Source organism: Papaver somniferum, chromosome 8 (genome assembly GCF_003573695.1).
Source record: "Papaver somniferum cultivar HN1 chromosome 8, ASM357369v1, whole genome shotgun sequence".
NCBI classification, from domain to species: domain Eukaryota; kingdom Viridiplantae; phylum Streptophyta; class Magnoliopsida; order Ranunculales; family Papaveraceae; genus Papaver; species Papaver somniferum.
Genome location: NC_039365.1, coordinates 36,162,341 through 36,180,048, shown reverse-complemented (window position 1 = coordinate 36,180,048; position 17,708 = coordinate 36,162,341). Strand labels below are relative to the sequence as shown.

Below are 17,708 nucleotides of genomic sequence, written 5' to 3'. Positions count from 1 at the left end.
GTTACTTCTACTTTTCTCTATGTTAAAGTTAAAACAAACAATCCCTTGTACAGAGTTGTCTTTTTACCTAGAACCCTTGAGAGCCAAATGGATAAGAAGAAGCGAAGAACCAGCTCATTTTATCACCGTCTCCCTTTATTTTGGTCTCCAAAAATCAAACCCCATTTCTCCTTCAAACCCTAGAAACAAAAATTTTCAATTCACTCTCAATTTGTCTCTTCTGTTGCTATTACTTTTCTTCTTACAGAGGGTTTCATGATGAAGAACTGGTTTAACTTTCTACCGGAAGGGATCATACTAGACATATTGACTAGGGTACCAGCAAAATCCGTTCTAGACTGCAAACTGGTATACAAATCATGGGAAGGTCTTATTCGTCATCCATCCTTCTCTCGGTTGCACTTCAATCATCTTGATTCTGCTGATGATTCTGGTAAGCTAAGTTTTATTCTCTTAAGTTGTGAAAATAGGGATTTTGTTGGTCAAGGGCTGAAAGAATTTTATTATACTGAATATGATGGGAATTGCCATGAGACACCATTCAATAGAAAAACAAGGATGGATTTTAACCCTCCAGTTAAGAATTATTTTTTTATTGGTTCGTCTAATGGATTAAATTGCCTCAATGAATGGCGTAGTGGAGTAACTTCAGACAGTGAAGATTACCCTTTGTTCCCTTCGTGCGCATCGGGTTGGGTGGTTTTGGGGGAGAGCTAATCCGCACCCTTTAGATCGTGAGTGCTGCAGACATTTGATGTCCCGCCGGCGTGGCCAGACCGCCTCAGCGCCCTTGTTGCCAAGGGGAATACTCTTCGCTCAACCAACTATACCGACATTTCTGCTTTCCATCTCGCTTCAGATCTCCGCACTAATCCGCTTCCCAATGCATCCCCACCATGTACATCTCGCTCGACCGATGTTGTCCGATCCGGAACAGCTGCCCAGGCTAAATCCATCGAGTCGATGTTCTGACCCGGCCACCATCGGTATCCGACCAATCGTTTTCTTTTTTGGGGACTAACTGACCCGCCAACAAGGGACTAACTAACTTCAGACAATCGTTATGAATATCATTATGGACCTGCTTATATCTGTAATCCAATCACCAGAGAATACATAATTCTTCCAAATGCTGAAAGACAATACATGTGGAGTGGATTTGGTTACAGTCATTTAACCAATGAGTACAAGGTTTTGAGAATCTGTTTTTACTCTGACGAACCAAATTTTGGAATCCCACAAGTATACACTCTTAGTAGTGGCAATGGATGGAGAAATTTGGGAGAGTTGGACATGGAATTGAAAAATATGAAACTTCTTATATTATGTGTTGGTACGTTTGCTAAAGCTCTTCATTGGATTAACTACGACAAAGAAAACATTCTTGCTTTCAATTTGACTATGAAAAGTTTAGTGAGTTTCCACCTCCATCTTGTGGTTTTCCAGATTATGCTGTTTCACTAGGGGTTTTGGGTGATTTTCTAAGTGCTATTTATTTTAGGGGTTATCGCAATGCTGGTGGTTGTGAAATATGGGAAAATGTCCTATATTTCGATGTCGCGTTAGAAAAATTCCCCACGAACAAAAAAAATATGGGAAGATGCCCCAAAATATGGGAAGATGCCCCACCGTCACTTTTCCCATCCAAACTCAGTTAAATGGTCGAAACATGCACATGTGTGCTGTTACAGTGCGGATCAAAAGACAAAAATATCCCTTCTTCAGGATTTTGCCGCGTATCAGAGGGTTAAGCCATGGACGGCTACAGATGGGAACTAGTATTATTACTAGAAAAGCCTGACCTTTTCTATAAATTACCTACATGTCCTTCGATAGGATTACGCCACACGTCAGGGGAAAAGGATCAACGGCTGCAGATGAGATCTGGGTTTATTACCTACTCTACCAAACTTTTTTGATATATTACTTCCATGTCCTGTCTAACAGATTCCGCCACGTGGCATTGGCCTGATGATGAACGGAAGATGCCTTACATCCGCAGAACAGAGAATCAGAGACAACAGGATATAATTTTTTTTTTAGATTCTTAAAAACCAAGTTGTTTGACTACAAAAGAGATCACTCATTCTCAAAAACAAGCTAAAAAATAGATGTTCATATACTCTTTACAGTAAATGGTGATCATTTGTTGACTACAAGTCTACAACAAATCCTGCATCCAAAATCTTCCTGCAGCTTGCCATCATAAGCGACTGTTGCGGATCAGAAATCTTCCTGCACCTTTCCATATCACATATCCTGCAACAAACAGAAGTTGTTGTAAAATAACATCATCAAATCCATACAATCTCTCCAAATTTGCATCATCCATATCTCTAAAGACAACTGTATCTAATTATCAATTATCTTCCATCCAAACCAGCCTCTCATATTGATATCCGCAAATCACTAGGAGGAAATCAGGTTTCATGTGGTAACTATAAGTTACATTCTCTACTTACCCTAGTACCAAGGCCTTAGATACTAGCAATTACTGAATAACAACCACTAACTTAGAAAACTCTAAAATGACACAGAACTCAGAGGATCATGAACTCCTTTAAAATCCAGCACCTAAGGACAATACTCAAGGAATGAATGACCAAGAACAAAGATCGTATGTATATATATATATGCATATCTGATGAAAGTCTCTTTAAAATGGCGGAACAAACAACAGAGGTAGCGGAAAGAGCAATGAGAACAAAATTCATTTCTTTCAATAATACAAGGCTGTACTCGAAACAAGTTTTATAAATAGACAAGAAGAAGTACCATTCGATTTTTCTTTCAATACTGGGAACATAAAAATTAACCCTAGTTTTTCAATTTTTAGAACCCTGATCCTAATTTTTACCCAAATTAGAAAGAAAAAAACCTAATTGATCAAACCATGTTAAAGTTACAGTTCCTATCAAGTGTATATCATTCAATTTCATTAGGATTCATGTTGCCTTACCCTAATCTTACCATTTGAAACCCTAACTTCGAATTTTCCCCAAATCTGGAAAAAAAAAACTAAGTGCAATCGAAGCGCAATAACTCAAATAAACACAAAAATTCCAGTAAACAAATAAAACTAGAAATGGGTTTCATAAAACTTACAGTTTATCCTTCTCCATTTCTTCGATTCTTCTCTGAATCGCAACCTCTGGTTGGGTTTCTATTTCAGTTTTTGTTAGAAGAGAAAAGAAGAAGATGAAGAGCAAAAAAAAAGAAAGAACGTCAAATACACACAAAACTCTCGATTAACTCCTCACTATCATTCCTCTTCTCTGAATCGCAACCTCTGGTTGTGTTTCTGTTTTTGTTATTGTTAGAAGAGATAGAGAAAAGAAGAAGATGAAGACCGATATTAACAAAGCAGTAACATACGTGTTTAAGATTTTTGGCAAAACGTGTACGAGATTGAGCCGTCCAAAACCCAGCTGTTATTATAATACTAATAACAGATGCAGTGAGGCCAAATAAAGAATTTTAGATCCTCCACTATTTAGCCGTAGGATTTTATTCGAATTGATATTATCAGATCTGGATACGTGGCGTCATTTAAAACCTTTAAAATAGATAAGGTTATTCAGGTAACTTCACAAACCACCGATATCTCCTTACATGAGATATTGACTAGTCAATATCGCTTTTTGGATGGTATTTTCCCATAACTTTTTTTCTGTGGGGCATTTTCCCAACGGGTATCAAATTATAGGGCATCTTTCCGTATGGTCGAAGAAGAATAAAGACAATTGTAATGAGTTGAGCTGGTGGAGTAAAGAGTTTAGGTTTGATTCTTTTGACAATTATGTATCGTTGCCATTTGGGTATAGAGTGGTAGGCTTTTATTCTATGGGCATAGCAAAATATATATTGCCGATGCAGAAGCTTTATCAGCCAAAATGGATGTGAGTTTTGGCAAGATTATTTCTGAAGTAATCTGTCACAAGAATACCTTAGTTTTATTAAAAGTATTAGGAGAAAAAGATACAAAAACAATGGAATCCGGTGAAAGAGCAAGTTCTGGTGAGGTAATAGATACCAGTGCTTAGTCTTAGAAGCATCAACGTGGAGCAAGATATCTGTAGGTAAGTATGAACTAAAACATAGTGCAGTTTTAGAATCTTATTTGATTGACAGTATGTAATGATGTTATAGTATCTATGAATTACTCTTGCAGCCTCTTATTAATCTATGTTAATTGCACAATTTGCTATTTACTTATATTAAATCTTCAGGGATAATGTGATGCTTACATTGGGAAACTCGTTTCGTGTTCAAAAACAAAGTCTGAAAAATACACGCAGGAAAAAACCTGGGGAATTGGAGAGCTTTCCTGGTGGTCCTAGCCTTCCCAGACATCTATTTTGTTCTTACTTCTCAGCTTAAATAGGAAATAACAGAGAATTCTGTCTTAGTTTGTCAGTGAATTTTTTAAGAATAGGGAACACGTTTAGGCAAAACCTTGTCATGGCATGTGAAGGGGGTGTGATTGTTTAGAGAGACAGAGAAACATTCACTTTGAATAGTGTTGACAGTTGGAATGACAGTGGATATACAACAAACCTAGTTTTAAGAAATAATTATGCATACAAGATTGGTTTGTTTATAACCATTGAGTTCGGCTGTTTAAGTCTTCGATTTGTCTTCCTGCAATTTTAAGAATGCAGCTCACTCTGCCAATATTAGCATGATATCCTTTTTCTCCCACTTATTATGTTTTGCTATCTGATAACAGGGCACCTTTCTTGAGCATTATTCATTAAATGTGTTGCACTTTGTTAGTTCGTTTCTTCATTTTCCTGGATTTACCATTTATCTGCTAGTTGTGGGTTGAAAGGGCCAAGGAACCAACTCTGCGGCCCATGTTGTTGATCGAGGACAGTCCATGGAAGCTTAGTGACCAGATGTTTAACGAGATTGATCTCTTTACTGCTCTAGAATGCTACTGTTATTACTGCACAAAGCAGCAGAACAGTAATAAGAAAACCAGTACATTTCAATCAGGTTATGCAGTTGGGTGGGAGTGGTGCCTTGTTTGGAAGGGGCATACGTCAATCTGTGACCTTGGTGAAAGTTTCTAGTGGAGCAAGTAGTTGGCCTGAGATATGTCTGTTGAACACATGAGCCTCGCCTAAAGGATTGTCGAGTGTTATGAGATACATTTCGGGGTTAGCTTGGTTAAGTGCCGTCACATTTCCCCATCATCAAGCGGCAAGTGCAATCCCTTTTCTTTCTTTTTTGTAAATAGTTTTAGCTTTATAACCTAATTTTTGGATGAGAACTGAGTGACCACTGACGAGAACTGAGTACTGATTTCTAATAACCAGTTAGCAGTAGACATTAGACAATGCTATTGTAATTTATGAACATTTACTGCACCGGACATTTTTATGTATCAGAAAATTATATTCTCATTCAGTTTCAAGAAAATGACTACTAAACTGCATTTGAGCATACAGTACTATCGATTCTACAAACCGAAAAGGTGTACTTTGTGTAATTTCAAATAAAATAAAGGGTAGATAATGTATTTCGTACAATGAAACTCCTGCTCTCGGGTGTAGATTTCTTTCCCGTCCAGATTAAACCCTAGCCAGCTTTCCCATCTCAAATTTGAACTCATTGATTCGATAATAAGCTTCGATCCGAAGGATCTCTGCATCATTTGACCTATTTCCGCTTCGATTAATCTAACTTCTGCAGCAACCACAAGGTAAGAGAGGGATTTCTTTTTAATAATCAAAGAAATTGATTACAGATTTCTATCCCACATAATCAAACAACCAGATTATCTGTTCATCGTTCTTGAAACTACGCATAAGATCGATCGTCATCTTTTTATTTCAGTCCGTTTTTGTTCCAATTTTAACAAATCTGCCTAAAAAGATTGAATAACAGCAACATCGATTTCATATTTCAATAACTTAGTCTTTTTGTTGACTCAATTTCGTTAAAACTCACAGATGAAATTGAATTTGTTTGCCTGCAAAAACAGAGTAAAATATAGTCGACTCGGAAATTTCACGGTTTGAAGACTACGGGTAAGTCTCTATTTTCCTTTTCTAAAACCTTCTGCAACTAAAGATCTTCAATCTATTTTATAGTGCGACCTGAATTTGAAACTTTAACAATTTCTTACAATGCTCAATCACTGTTTGATAAAATGGCTTGAAATTGACTACAGTTTTTAACATGTTAAAGAGGTTTTGATAAGTGGGTTTGTTTACGTAAGGTTTTAGAGTATTGGGTCCTCATAATAATTGTTTCCGTTCAAGCTCCGTTCCAGTTTTTCTGGTACAGGTTCTTGCAAGGAAGTTAGTGTCAAATGATTCATTCCAGAAACAATTCCTCAAGTATAAAGTCATTTTCCTCTAATAATTGCTTTATTTTGTCTTTAGATGAATCAACCAAAATATGGCAATTGTTGTACATATCTTTGCATACAATAACATGTTTGAATGTCTGGTTTCTAATAGATTTTTGCTGTCTACTTTATTGATATGGTGCCAGGGGACTCGGCAAAGCACTTACGGGGGAGTTTCTTCTTTGTGAACATTGTGCTGTTGTTTCTTTCGCACTACAGGTATGATTAGTATTAGCTCTTCAGAATAAATAGGTGACTGGTGGCTAGTGGATAATAATAGCCGCTTAAATAATTTTCTTGCCAGCTGAGATTACTCACTTATATATATTATATTGTAGGTAAAAATGCAATGTCTGTTACATATCTCATGCTAGTCTTTGTTACTGTTTTCCTGTATCAAGTTCGTTTCTGTCGTCGGCCTCACACCGCCCGCAGTCATTTAGTTTTAGCTGTGTTATCGAAAGCATTGTTAATCGTTGAATTAATATGAACCCTTGAAATTGTTGTCTGGCAGGATATTAGTTAGCAGTAGAAAAAGATGCATCAGAGAAGGCCTCATGGAACCGACGGTTCAGATTTTTCTTACCGAATGGTTGTTGATTCAAGTAAGCAATTATGCTGAACCTCTCAATTGTCATATATGTTTGCTAATTTGCATTTTTTATTAAGGGTTTCCATTTTCTCGTTTCTAGGATATACAAAAGTTGCAGAAGGGAAAGCTAAACTTAAAAGTTTGATCACCATTCAGGTATTGTATAACACCTGTTTGTAGTATAGGTAGTTCAGAAGCATTCGTGTTTGTTTTTCAATTGGCAAATTCTCTTCTGATTTGTGCTCTAACTTTCATCTTGTTGCTTAGTTTAATCAACTGACTGCTTCTCATGCATAATATGAATCACCTTTATCCCATTGTTATATTTTGGATATTAAAAAGACTAGTATATGCTGTGTGGGAGATTATTTAGGGGTATACTCGCAAACAAAATAACAAGGTGACTTTTAGTACGTGATTCCTTCCATTGTACATTGCATAGTAGCTGTTAACATTCTTTGCTTCTTAGCTAGCTTTATGCCTTTATTAGGATATCTGAAACAAAAAAGTCTATGATAAATCAGAATACTTTGAAAGAAGAATACCTTCTGTGAGAGTATGAGTGCACGTTTATTTTGGAAAGAAATTGGAAAATACATCTTAGACTGAAAAATGATTTCTTTACTTGAACTGGACTCATTTTGGTACTAGTAGTCAATATCACAAACTAAGTCAGCGTACGTAGGATATTTTTGGACCTAGGATTTCATGGTTTGACAAGGCTCCCCTTTGGCTTACAATTGATTATCCTGCATAACTATCTTTTTCCTGTATGTCATTGCACTTACCTTTACTTGGAATGCATTTCCATGCAGGTTGTGGCTCAAATTTTAGGAGCAGTCTGCACATTTCTGTTGCCACCAAAGCAGGAGATTTTCGTTAAAATTGCTATCATATCTATCATTAGTGGTTTCATTTCTCTAATGAGTGGAGAAATAGGTTTGTGCAACAAAAATTCAAACGTTCCGTTTTTCGTTGAATTAATTTTTTTGCGTTGTTCTAATAAAAGGATGACACATTTGTTTTCTACTGAAGGTCGAAGCCGTAGCAAAGCAACTTTGTTAAGGCTTTATACCGTCGGATCTTCAGTTGCAACTTTGCTTTCAGTTGTGTGTATAGCGGCAAACAATACCTTATCAGAGGTAATACTTGTTGTTTATACTTTTGATGTTTATATAAGACTCTCCATTCTGTGTTGATGATTAAGGTCTACGATTTGTATCTGTATGAAATATCTCCGTCCTCGGTTAGTTACATTCAAAAACATTAGTTACCATCAGAGACCAATTCAATCAAGCGACCAATCATTAAACCAAATAAGAAAAGTTGGTTGTCTATTATTTTGATGAAAATGGATGGATCGGCTGAAATCAACCAAATTCTTTGCCTTGAATTAATTCTTCCATCACACTTATTTGCAAACAAAAACAGAAATGAAGATGTATTTGCTCATGTACTATAGTAATTGTGGCAACTAGAATGCTTATAAGATAATTATTCCCAAACCAAAAGCATTTGATGGTTATAGAGAAAGAATGTTAGAAACCCCTAATAGTCTTGTCAAAATGTAGCATTATCTTACCTAGTAAAACTACTAAGGTTCGTCACATTGTTGCACAGAAGAAAATATAACAACACTTGAGCACAAGGAATTGTGGTTAGCCCCTATACTTAGAGAATAGCCATAGTGTCTGAATATTTGAGCTGAAATGGTGTACTTGGCATCTCAAATGCAAAGTGCATCCAAAAGATCTTCCAAATGTACTAGTCCTTTTCAGCTGAAACATAAATAGTACTCTAATTTAGCTCATTTGTTTTGTCTGTGTAGTGCCCTTTCTTTATTTCTGATTAGATATCTTTTGATTCCTAACAACTGCCACTAGTCCATTTATAGAAATAGTGAGAGTTCAGTGCCATCCAAGATGATAACATCTCTTTTCTTTACTATAACTCCTAAAGTTTGGTCTAAGGATCCTTGACAAGCAATGATACATTTTATGAACTTAAACAGGTTATCCAAGATCCAAGCGGCTGGACATCCAAAAAATTTGAACTTATAGAGGCTGCTCGTGTGCTATTTAGTAAGTCAAACTCTTTGTTGAAACACGCAAACATGAGTACACTTTTGTCCACTGACTTTAGGATGCTCACTTCTTTGATGTTGTTTTATTACAGATCTACCTTCTTCTTTTCTTGAAAATGCATAATTTAGAAAAACCAATCAAAGTTGTCTGTTTTATTAAGAGTTGACTGACAAAATTGGATTGTATAGACACCCTCTTGTTAGTCTCCATCTTCATATATTCATCATTTATGTTTCTTTATTTTCTTTTGCCAGGTGTATTACTGCAGGTCGTTGTAGTAACTACAACGCTCGCACTGGTTAAGAACATGTCCCCTCCCAAGAGAGCTTCTTAACCTTTCCATTATCTATTTTTTTGAATCTTTTCCAATTTTGTCATTTACCAAAATTAGCAGGTATAACATTTGTATCACACAAACAGCTTTAGTAATGGAAGAAAATATTTCTTTTTCTGTAAACTGTTTGCAGAAGTTTCTTAATTATACTTAAAATCATCTTGAAACTTGTTGTTCCTTGGGCTACATTTTGCTTGAATGTTCAGTAGCTTAGAGAAGTTCACATTTATTTTTATCAGTAAATAAATGAATTTTGATCAGAGTTCACATTTAATACTTGAATGAAACAAAACTAGAATTTCCAAATGTATCTCCAAAATCAGATAATGGATTTTTGTGATTAAAATTATATTTTCTCATTGTCTCAAATTAGACCGAACCATGACCATGGCTGGATTAGAAATCATGATTGTCTATGATTGTGCTCAAAGGATTTTTGCTTCATGGATCAATCCAACTTGCTCCCTGAAATCTACAATGTGCAGTAATCCATCTTTACGAGAAAACTGATAAGGTCTAACAAATTATCATGTGCAAAATAGTTTTCTTTTGCTCTTGGAAAATTATAATTTAAGCTCGGACATCATACAAGCACAAGAGTATATCTTGAATCATTAATCACCAAGATGAAAAATTGGGATATATGATTGCTTCCCACAAGAAGAGAGAAATCAATGAAACCTCTAAGCAGCAGCTTCTTGCTCTTTTGCAGCAATTTGGTTTTGAATATGTTGAGGAACAACATCAAACTTGTCCAACTGCATTGTGTATGATGCACGCCCTTTAGTCATTCCCCTGAGTGTACTAACATACTGAAACATCTCTGCCAATGGTACCAATGAATCTACAACCTGCAACATCCCAAAACAAGCGCGTGAGAGAATGATTAACGCAATAGCACAAATAAAATAAAAAGATAGACAAAAATTCAGGATCAAATCTAAGCACAAAATCTAAGCACAGAATGCTCACTTCTTTGATGAATGCTCACAAAATCTAGTGTCACCAAATCTAAGCACAGAATTCTTAAAGAGGAACCTTGTTACTAGGATGCATTCCACAGTGTAAATGAGACCAGCTGGGGAAGAGGGCAAGTTTGATAGTTTATAAGTTCTGTCTATGATGAATGCTGGAAATAAATGTGAAAAGCATCCAGGGTTTGCGATGGTTCTATGAAACGCACACCCTGGTTTCATCCTTAATACTTACCAGTGGCTTTGTTGAATCCATGTTTTAATAATAAGGAAACAATAACACAGAAGAAATGAAGGAAAATGCTATGCTAAAATACCTTGAGGCCACCAGGTTTATCACCAAAACTGTTGATCTGACCTCTCCTAGAGTTGATGTCACCAATGACATCACCCAGGTGTTCTTCGGGTGTGACAACCTCGACTCTCATGATTGGTTCCAGGAGCCTCGGAGCTGCTTTCCTCATCCCTTCTCTGAAAGCTCCTCGTGCTGCCACCTGGAATGCCAAGACACTAGAGTCGACATCGTGGTAAGATCCATCAACCAATGCAGCTCGAACATCAACAACAGGGTACCCAGCGAGGACACCATTGCTCATGCTTTCTTCCAAACCTTTCATGACACCTGGTATGTATTCTTTGGGAACTGCTCCTCCTTTTATCTCACTCTTGAATTCATATCCACTTCCTGGTTCCAATGGTTCAAACCTTACTGTTATATCCGCAAACTGTCCACTTCCACCAGATTGCTTCTTATGGATGTACTTAACTTCTGAGACTTTCGAAATACTTTCACGGTAGTTCACCTGGGGTGCACCAACGTTAGCTTCTACCTGCAAAGATATCAAAATCAGATGGTATCATGTTACATGTGCAAGACAGGTTTTGCATTGCAGGAAAGCAAATAAACTGTTCACATCTAACGAACACGAGAGAATGCTAGGAGGAACACGAACCTTATATTCCCTCTTAAGTCGATCGACGATGATCTCAAGATGCAACTCTCCCATTCCTTCAATGACGGTTTGGTTACCTTCCTCATCTCTTGAGAAATGGAAAGATGGGTCTTCCTGTGCAAGCTTGATTAGCCCATTTGCCATCTTGTCAATATCTGCTTTAGTCTTGGGTTCAATTGCAACCTTAATAACTGGATCAGGAAAGTCCATGCGCTCAAGGACGATAGGGTTCTCAACATCAGAAAGTGTTTCACCGGTGATTGTATCTTTTAGACCTGCAATAGCAACAATATCGCCAGCTAGAGCTACCTTAACGTCTTCTCTACTATTGGCATGCATTTCTAGAAGCCTTCCAATTCTCTCTTTTTTTCCTTTATTTGCATTCAGAACATATGACCCCGCACTTAACTTCCCTGAATATACTCTACAAAATGTAAGAGTCCCCACAAATGGATCACTCATGATCTTGAATGCCAAACCAGAAAATGCTTCGTCATCACTCGGAGCTCTTTCATATGTGACATCTGGCTTATCGGGATCAGTTCCTGTCATAGCTGGCAAATCAAGTGGTGAAGGCAAATAATCCACAACCGCATCAAGCAATGGCTGAACCCCTTTGTTCTTAAATGCCGAACCACACATAACTGGCACGAAACTGTTTGCAATGGTTCCCTTCCTAACCAATTTCTTAATGGTTGCTTCATCAGGTTCAACTCCTTCTAGGTAATTTTCCATTACTTCGTCATCTAAGTCAGCTATTGTTTCAATCATCTGCGTTCTGTAATCTTGAGCCATTTCTGCAAGATCAGCTGGAATTTCCTCATATGTAAATTTTGCACCTAGTTCTTCTCCTGACCAGAGAATAGCTTTCATTCTCACAAGGTCAACAACTCCTTTGAAATTATCTTCAGCGCCGACTGGAATTTGAAGCACAACTGGTTTAGCACCTAAATTCTTTACTATCATATCCCTTGTACGGAAAAAATTTGCCCCAAGTCGATCCATTTTATTAACAAAGCAAATTCGAGGAACACCATACTTATCAGCTTGTCTCCACACGGTTTCAGACTGTGGTTCAACACCAGCAACACTGTCAAACAAACAAACAGCACCATCCAAAACCCTAAGAGCACGTTCCACCTCAAGTGTGAAGTCAACATGCCCAGGAGTATCAATAATGTTAATCCGATGGTTATCCCAAGAGGTAGTAGTCGCAGCAGAAGTAATAGTGATCCCTCTTTCTTGCTCTTGCTCCATCCAGTCCATTGTAGCTGTTCCTTCATGAACTTCACCAATCTTGTAGTTTCTTCCAGTGTAAAACAGAATTCTTTCAGTTGTTGTAGTCTTCCCTGCATCTATGTGAGCCATAATTCCAATATTACGGTAGTCCTTCAATGGCACCGCACGCTTACTCTCTGCAAATTATCACCCAAATTCTCTTAGACCATGAAACATACACATCCAAAATGAGCCCATACATCACACATACATAGTACAAACAATGGACATTTAACAAACACACACAGCACAATAAACCCACAATAGAAATGCAACCAAATAATGAATTAACTCAAAAATGGCTGAAATTCAACGAAATGAAGACATGGGGGTCTGCAAAATCACACCAAGAAACTAAAACAAAGCAAAAGGACAGCAACTTTGTAAGGAAAAAAGGTTGTACCTTCAACTGGTGTAGCCATGGCAACAGGAGAGAAACGTTTCTTTTGGTCCTGCAAAATTGAAACCTTCGATGATTTCGAAGATAGATGAACATTTCCAAAGAATTCTGATAGAGAAGATGATCGATTTAGACTGTTAAGTCCTAATAATCTAGTGGTTGGAAGTGAATTTAGTCTTCTTGAACTATGTACGTTACATAGTGATGAAGTTGAAGCTGATGATATTCTCATCGTATCTGCCTTCATACTGACTATCTCTCTTTCCCTCTCTGTGTGTGTCTGTCTCGGTTTTAGAGATAACAGAAGCTACGAGAGGTTTGCTTACCCTCTCAATTCTCTCAAGCTTTCAAAGATGACACATTTATCCGTTTTTTGGTTCAGGATAATCCAGATAGCCCAGATACTATGTGATTACCCTTGTTCCCACCGCTAATTTCCAAAATAACCTCCCATTTTGTATGTGGTAACTTTGAAAATTTTGTTGGAGATGGATGCATAAAACAAAAACATGGACAAAGTTTGTGTAATTTGCAAGATATAACTCCAAGGGTTGTCAAAGTACCACGTCTAGCTTGTGATTGTATCCTCATATCAATGGAGAAGGTGGGAACCGCGACAACACCAATGAGACTCCACTTGACAGGTCTATCCGAAACTGCAAAATAAGGAAAACTAGGATAACTTGATTTGAGTGGTTAATCAGTACTCTAAAATGGCATCATCCGTTCATCCTAAAATTTTAAAAAATTCTAACCATTATTTAGTTTCAGTTTGTCGACAATTTTGAGATTTACGTGAAGTTGGAAACTTTGGCATGGTATCTGTAGATTTTGAGCTGAATTCCAGCTCAAGCACCACAAAGTCCGCAACAAATAAAAAAAATGAGAAAAAACAATTTCCGTTGCCGGGACTTGAACCCGGGTCTCTCGGGTGAGAGCCGAGTATCCTAACCACCTAGACTACAACGGATTTGTGCTCAACAGACGATTAAATCCTTAACAAGTGTAAGTCCATAAACTATTAATTGTCTAAGTCTTCCGTTATAAATTTGTTCACGTAAGGCCACGAGAGCATCTCCGATGCAAGAGGTCAAGGTTATCCTAGACGGAGGTATCATTCGCACCTTTTTACTTGTGGTTCATTGCTAAATGATAAAACATGATGAAGGTAAAACTTTTTAGCTAAAATTCATCTCCAATCCTCAAGGTTTTATTCAACACTTTTTATTTGAATTTAGAGACAAAATGGTGATGTGGATCTATGACCCAAGGTCACGAAGAAAGTCTAATTTAGACTTTCTCCTTTACCACCACTTAGCCATGTCATCACTTTTATGACCTTGACACTTACATTGGAGATGAAATTTTGGTGTAAAAGGTCTTAAATCATACGTGGCATGCTTTTTTTAGAGCTTGACCTTTGCATTGGGGATGCTATAAGTATTGTTAGGGTTTTGGGATCTTCGTTGGTCGTTTTGCTGGAGAAATACCTGCTGCTTCTTTCATATCTATTATTAATTTTGCTAACGATGCTATCAAGGCTTCTTTATGAAAGGAACGATCATGCATCTTCTAATGATGCTGGTGTTATGCCTAGTCCTCAACAGTTGAATTTTATGAACAAAAAAATGAAGACGATACTCTCTCTATGACGAGTACTGTAAATCATTCTTACTTAGAAGACGGCGTCCACGAGGATACTCTCTCTACCAAGAGTACTATAGACTCAGAAGATGGCGACCAACCAACAAAAGAGAACAAAAAAAGTAAGATTATGAACTACACAAATCCCTCTGATGTGAAGAGTTGCAGATTCAGTGATAGCATGTCTCAGCTGAACGGTTGCACATGAATAACTGGGTTGCTTCATGGAAAGTGTTAGATAAGCCGCCAACTCCACTTCGGACTTGGATTGATGTGTATGCTAATATAGTAAGAAAAAAATCTACGGAGGATATGGATTTATTTTACGCAAGGCGCCTGCAACGCCAATCATTACTTCAACCAAGTTCTCAAAATTTGGAAATAATTTCCCTTATCAAGTATTCATGGGAATTAAGGTTGGTGTCGCACTTGCGGAGGCACATGGGAGTTCTGAACTCCATGTACGGTGTGATTCAGTTATAGTTCCATGCCTTTTAAAGTATGCACGTTGCTGCTCTAATAGGAGATGCAATCCCAAGGATAATCCTGAAAACAATTGCAAGAATTGTAGGTCTTCTTTTAAGATTATGGGCTGCGATAGCAGTTTGGTGGTGCCTTTTATCACGGAACTTAGAGTCAAAAAACTACAATTGGCAAGTGCATGGGGTGCAGCGGCGCATTATCTGGAAAAAATTAAAAAAAAAAAAACAGTATACTTAAAGATGAGAAGAAGGAAGAAAGGATTGCCACAAATGATGATGATAAGTCAGGTGAGATTGAACCAGATGATTTTCGTGCAGTACTAAAATATCTTCTCTAGAAGGATGCTTTTGTTATGTCAGACTTCAATGTGCTTGAATCATGGTGACGAAGATATGAAGAATACTCTAAAAAGAACACAGGCGTCTTGTGATTACGATAATTAATAGGGATTGTAATAAATCGGCTGATGCATTAGCAAAAGCTGTTCGCATGTCTTGTCATGAATTTGATAATTAACACTATAAGAATTTGAATTTTGCATATTTTATAACAAGACTAGTCTTTCATCCAAATAAAAAGAATATGTACCCTAGATCTTTAGATTTGACACTAAGAACAATGCAAAGTTTTGTGCGGTGGAAATTTGATATTAAAGAATGATGCCATAATGCAACTAAGCTAATTTCCGGAACCAGCATAAAATATCCTATACAGTTTTGTTGAAGAAACTCGAGTTGAAAAATAATAAAAAGTCCAAGCGTATGTTATGTATATATATTTTTTCATGAATAGTCATTTAAAATCCTTACAAAAAAAAGATTTTCCAACTAGCAAATGAGTTGTTATAATGTGGATTTGGCACCACAATCACACGAAAGTTTCCAAATTGGCTATAACAATGGCCTAGTCTAGCAATTCGAATCATAGGTTCATAATTGCAAAATAAAATTGGCTCCACTGCAACGAATCATAAAATTTATTAACTCAAACTCTTCTCTCTTTTTTTTCTTTTTTTTTTTTTTTTTGTAAATTCAAATGCATTCAAAGGACTAACTTAGGGAGCTAGTAATCCTTACAACATTGTTAGTAGAGCTTTCTGATGCTGGATTAGATGAACTATCTCTTGCATTAGATATATCTACTTCTAAATTTTACAAAATACGGATAGGTGGATCATTGACCCAATCAAATGGATTGAGGAAAGTTTTAGTCTCTTTTGCAAGAGTATCTACCACTTTGTTAGCAGTTCTAGGAATATAAGAAAAACCAAAAAAATTGACAAATAGAAAAGACTCTTTTAACTTCGTCCGTTAATACAATTATTGAAGTCAAGCATTGCTTGTCTTAATGGTGATCTTCCTCCTTTTTTTTCATCCATTGTTAGAACTGTATTGAAATCCCCAATGATTAACCAGGGAAGATTATAAGCATTTATTACCTCCAATTCTTGTCATAGTAATTTTCTATCCGGTGAAAGATTTGCACCATGCACACCAGTAATCGTAACTCCTCCCACCTTGACTTGCAGAAGAGATAACTTGAGGATCATCAATGGAAGCATTCCAGAACATCAATATATTACCTTTTTTCTCATCAGAACTATTATGTATAATGCTACACTTCATACCAACAGACTTGAGTAGTTTTTTATACTTTGAAGAAACTTTAACTTTTGGTTCCACTAACCAAATCAAAGATGGATTAGAATTTTTAACTATTTTATGGAGTTTGTCTTTGGCATTAAGTATCCTTATGCCTCTGACATTCCAGTAACACACTCTCATTTAGGTGGAGGTTTTGGAGGAGGAGGACTCTTCCTTCCATTATCAACTTTTTTGGCTGCCTGCTTTCTAGTGATTATTTTTGGTTGCTCATATTTTTTGGGAACTTCCAAAATAACCTCCTTGACTGCTGGTAATATTTTAACTGCATTGGTGTTGATAGAAGAACTTCCAACTTCTAGCATTTTACTTACATTTAGAACTGATATCTCCTTCACGGGTTCAATATTAGTTTCTAAATCTTTTAATATCTCAAATCTCCCTGATGGAATTTCACCCTCTTCTAAAGCTTGAGGCACTGGAATGGATGTAAGTTTCTCAACAGGATGATCTTCTTTTTCTGGAAAGCAAATGTCAAAACCAATAGGAATAGAAGTATCTTCCTTGGTTTTGTTCCTTCTTCTACTTTTGGTTCCTTCTTTATTTTCAGTTTATTGTAACTTTTCCTTTTGGGTTGTTTCTTTCTTTTTAATTCTGCACTTAACTACACATAATAGCCAATGACCTTGCAATGATTGCAGAATTTAGGAAGCTTAGACATTTGAACTCTTTGAGAGAATCCTCCATATTTTGTTTTCACCCAAACCTTCTCTGGAATGGATTTGAACTCTTTGAGAGAATCCTCCATATTTTTGAACTCTTTGTTGAAGGGATTAATTTTCCATTCCACCAAAATAAGGGATAAATATTCCAAAATTTCATCGGGTTTCTTAAAAAAAAAAATATCCACCACCTCCACATTCGGTTTCTTGAAAACGTTTTGTGCACCATCATTCATGCACTTCTGTTGTACTTTGGTCCCACTTGGTATCCGTTTATTATGTCCA

General features: G+C 36.8%; 2 protein-coding genes, 1 long non-coding RNA gene and 1 other non-coding gene across 5 annotated transcripts; 1 reads left to right on the top strand and 3 right to left on the bottom strand.

Moving 5' to 3' along the window:
- Positions 1–2,011: 2,011 nt before the first annotated feature.
- Positions 2,012–3,422, bottom strand: LOC113303060. The gene is made up of 2 exons (XR_003337284.1): positions 3,106–3,422; positions 2,012–2,259 (listed from the first exon to the last, which is right to left on the bottom strand). It is a non-coding gene; the product is annotated as an uncharacterized LOC113303060 (long non-coding RNA).
- A 2,081-nt stretch (positions 3,423–5,503) lies between these two features.
- On the top strand, positions 5,504–9,491 carry LOC113306518. 2 transcript variants are annotated; one of them, XM_026555448.1, is made up of 9 exons: positions 5,504–5,707; positions 5,990–6,035; positions 6,505–6,577; positions 6,873–6,963; positions 7,051–7,106; positions 7,766–7,889; positions 7,986–8,092; positions 8,962–9,031; positions 9,289–9,491. In XM_026555448.1, exons 4-9 carry the CDS (start codon positions 6,897–6,899, stop codon positions 9,366–9,368), a joined length of 504 nt encoding a protein of 167 aa, XP_026411233.1. In that variant the 5' UTR covers positions 5,504–5,707; positions 5,990–6,035; positions 6,505–6,577; positions 6,873–6,896; the 3' UTR covers positions 9,369–9,491. The 2 variants fall into 2 exon arrangements, with proteins under 2 accessions (XP_026411233.1, XP_026411234.1); XM_026555449.1 differs by having other exon boundaries at positions 5,958–6,035; positions 9,289–9,487.
- A 357-nt stretch (positions 9,492–9,848) lies between these two features.
- Positions 9,849–13,323, bottom strand: LOC113306517 (elongation factor G, chloroplastic-like). The gene is made up of 4 exons (XM_026555447.1): positions 12,977–13,323; positions 11,296–12,710; positions 10,660–11,172; positions 9,849–10,219 (listed from the first exon to the last, which is right to left on the bottom strand). The coding sequence occupies exons 1-4, from the start codon at positions 13,218–13,220 to the stop codon at positions 10,052–10,054; spliced, it is 2,340 nt and encodes a 779-aa protein (XP_026411232.1). The 5' UTR covers positions 13,221–13,323; the 3' UTR covers positions 9,849–10,051.
- Positions 13,324–13,870: 547 nt separating this feature from the next.
- Positions 13,871–13,943, bottom strand: TRNAE-CUC. The gene has a single exon. It is a non-coding gene; the product is annotated as a tRNA-Glu (tRNA).
- Between the last annotated feature and the right edge of the window lie 3,765 nt (positions 13,944–17,708).

Coding starts and splice junctions, on each gene's coding strand:
- LOC113306517 (XM_026555447.1), bottom strand. CDS start 13,220: ATGAAGGCAGATACGATGAGAATATCATCAGCTTCAACTTCATCACTA. Junction 11,173..11,295: donor GACTTAAGAGGGAATATAAG/GTTCGTGTTCCT, acceptor ATATCTTTGCAG/GTAGAAGCTAACGTTGGTGC. Junction 10,220..10,659: donor ATAAACCTGGTGGCCTCAAG/GTATTTTAGCAT, acceptor GGGATGTTGCAG/GTTGTAGATTCATTGGTACC.
- LOC113306518 (XM_026555448.1), top strand. CDS start 6,897: ATGCATCAGAGAAGGCCTCATGGAACCGACGGTTCAGATTTTTCTTAC. Junction 7,107..7,765: donor AAAGTTTGATCACCATTCAG/GTATTGTATAAC, acceptor ATTTCCATGCAG/GTTGTGGCTCAAATTTTAGG. Junction 8,093..8,961: donor CAAACAATACCTTATCAGAG/GTAATACTTGTT, acceptor GAACTTAAACAG/GTTATCCAAGATCCAAGCGG.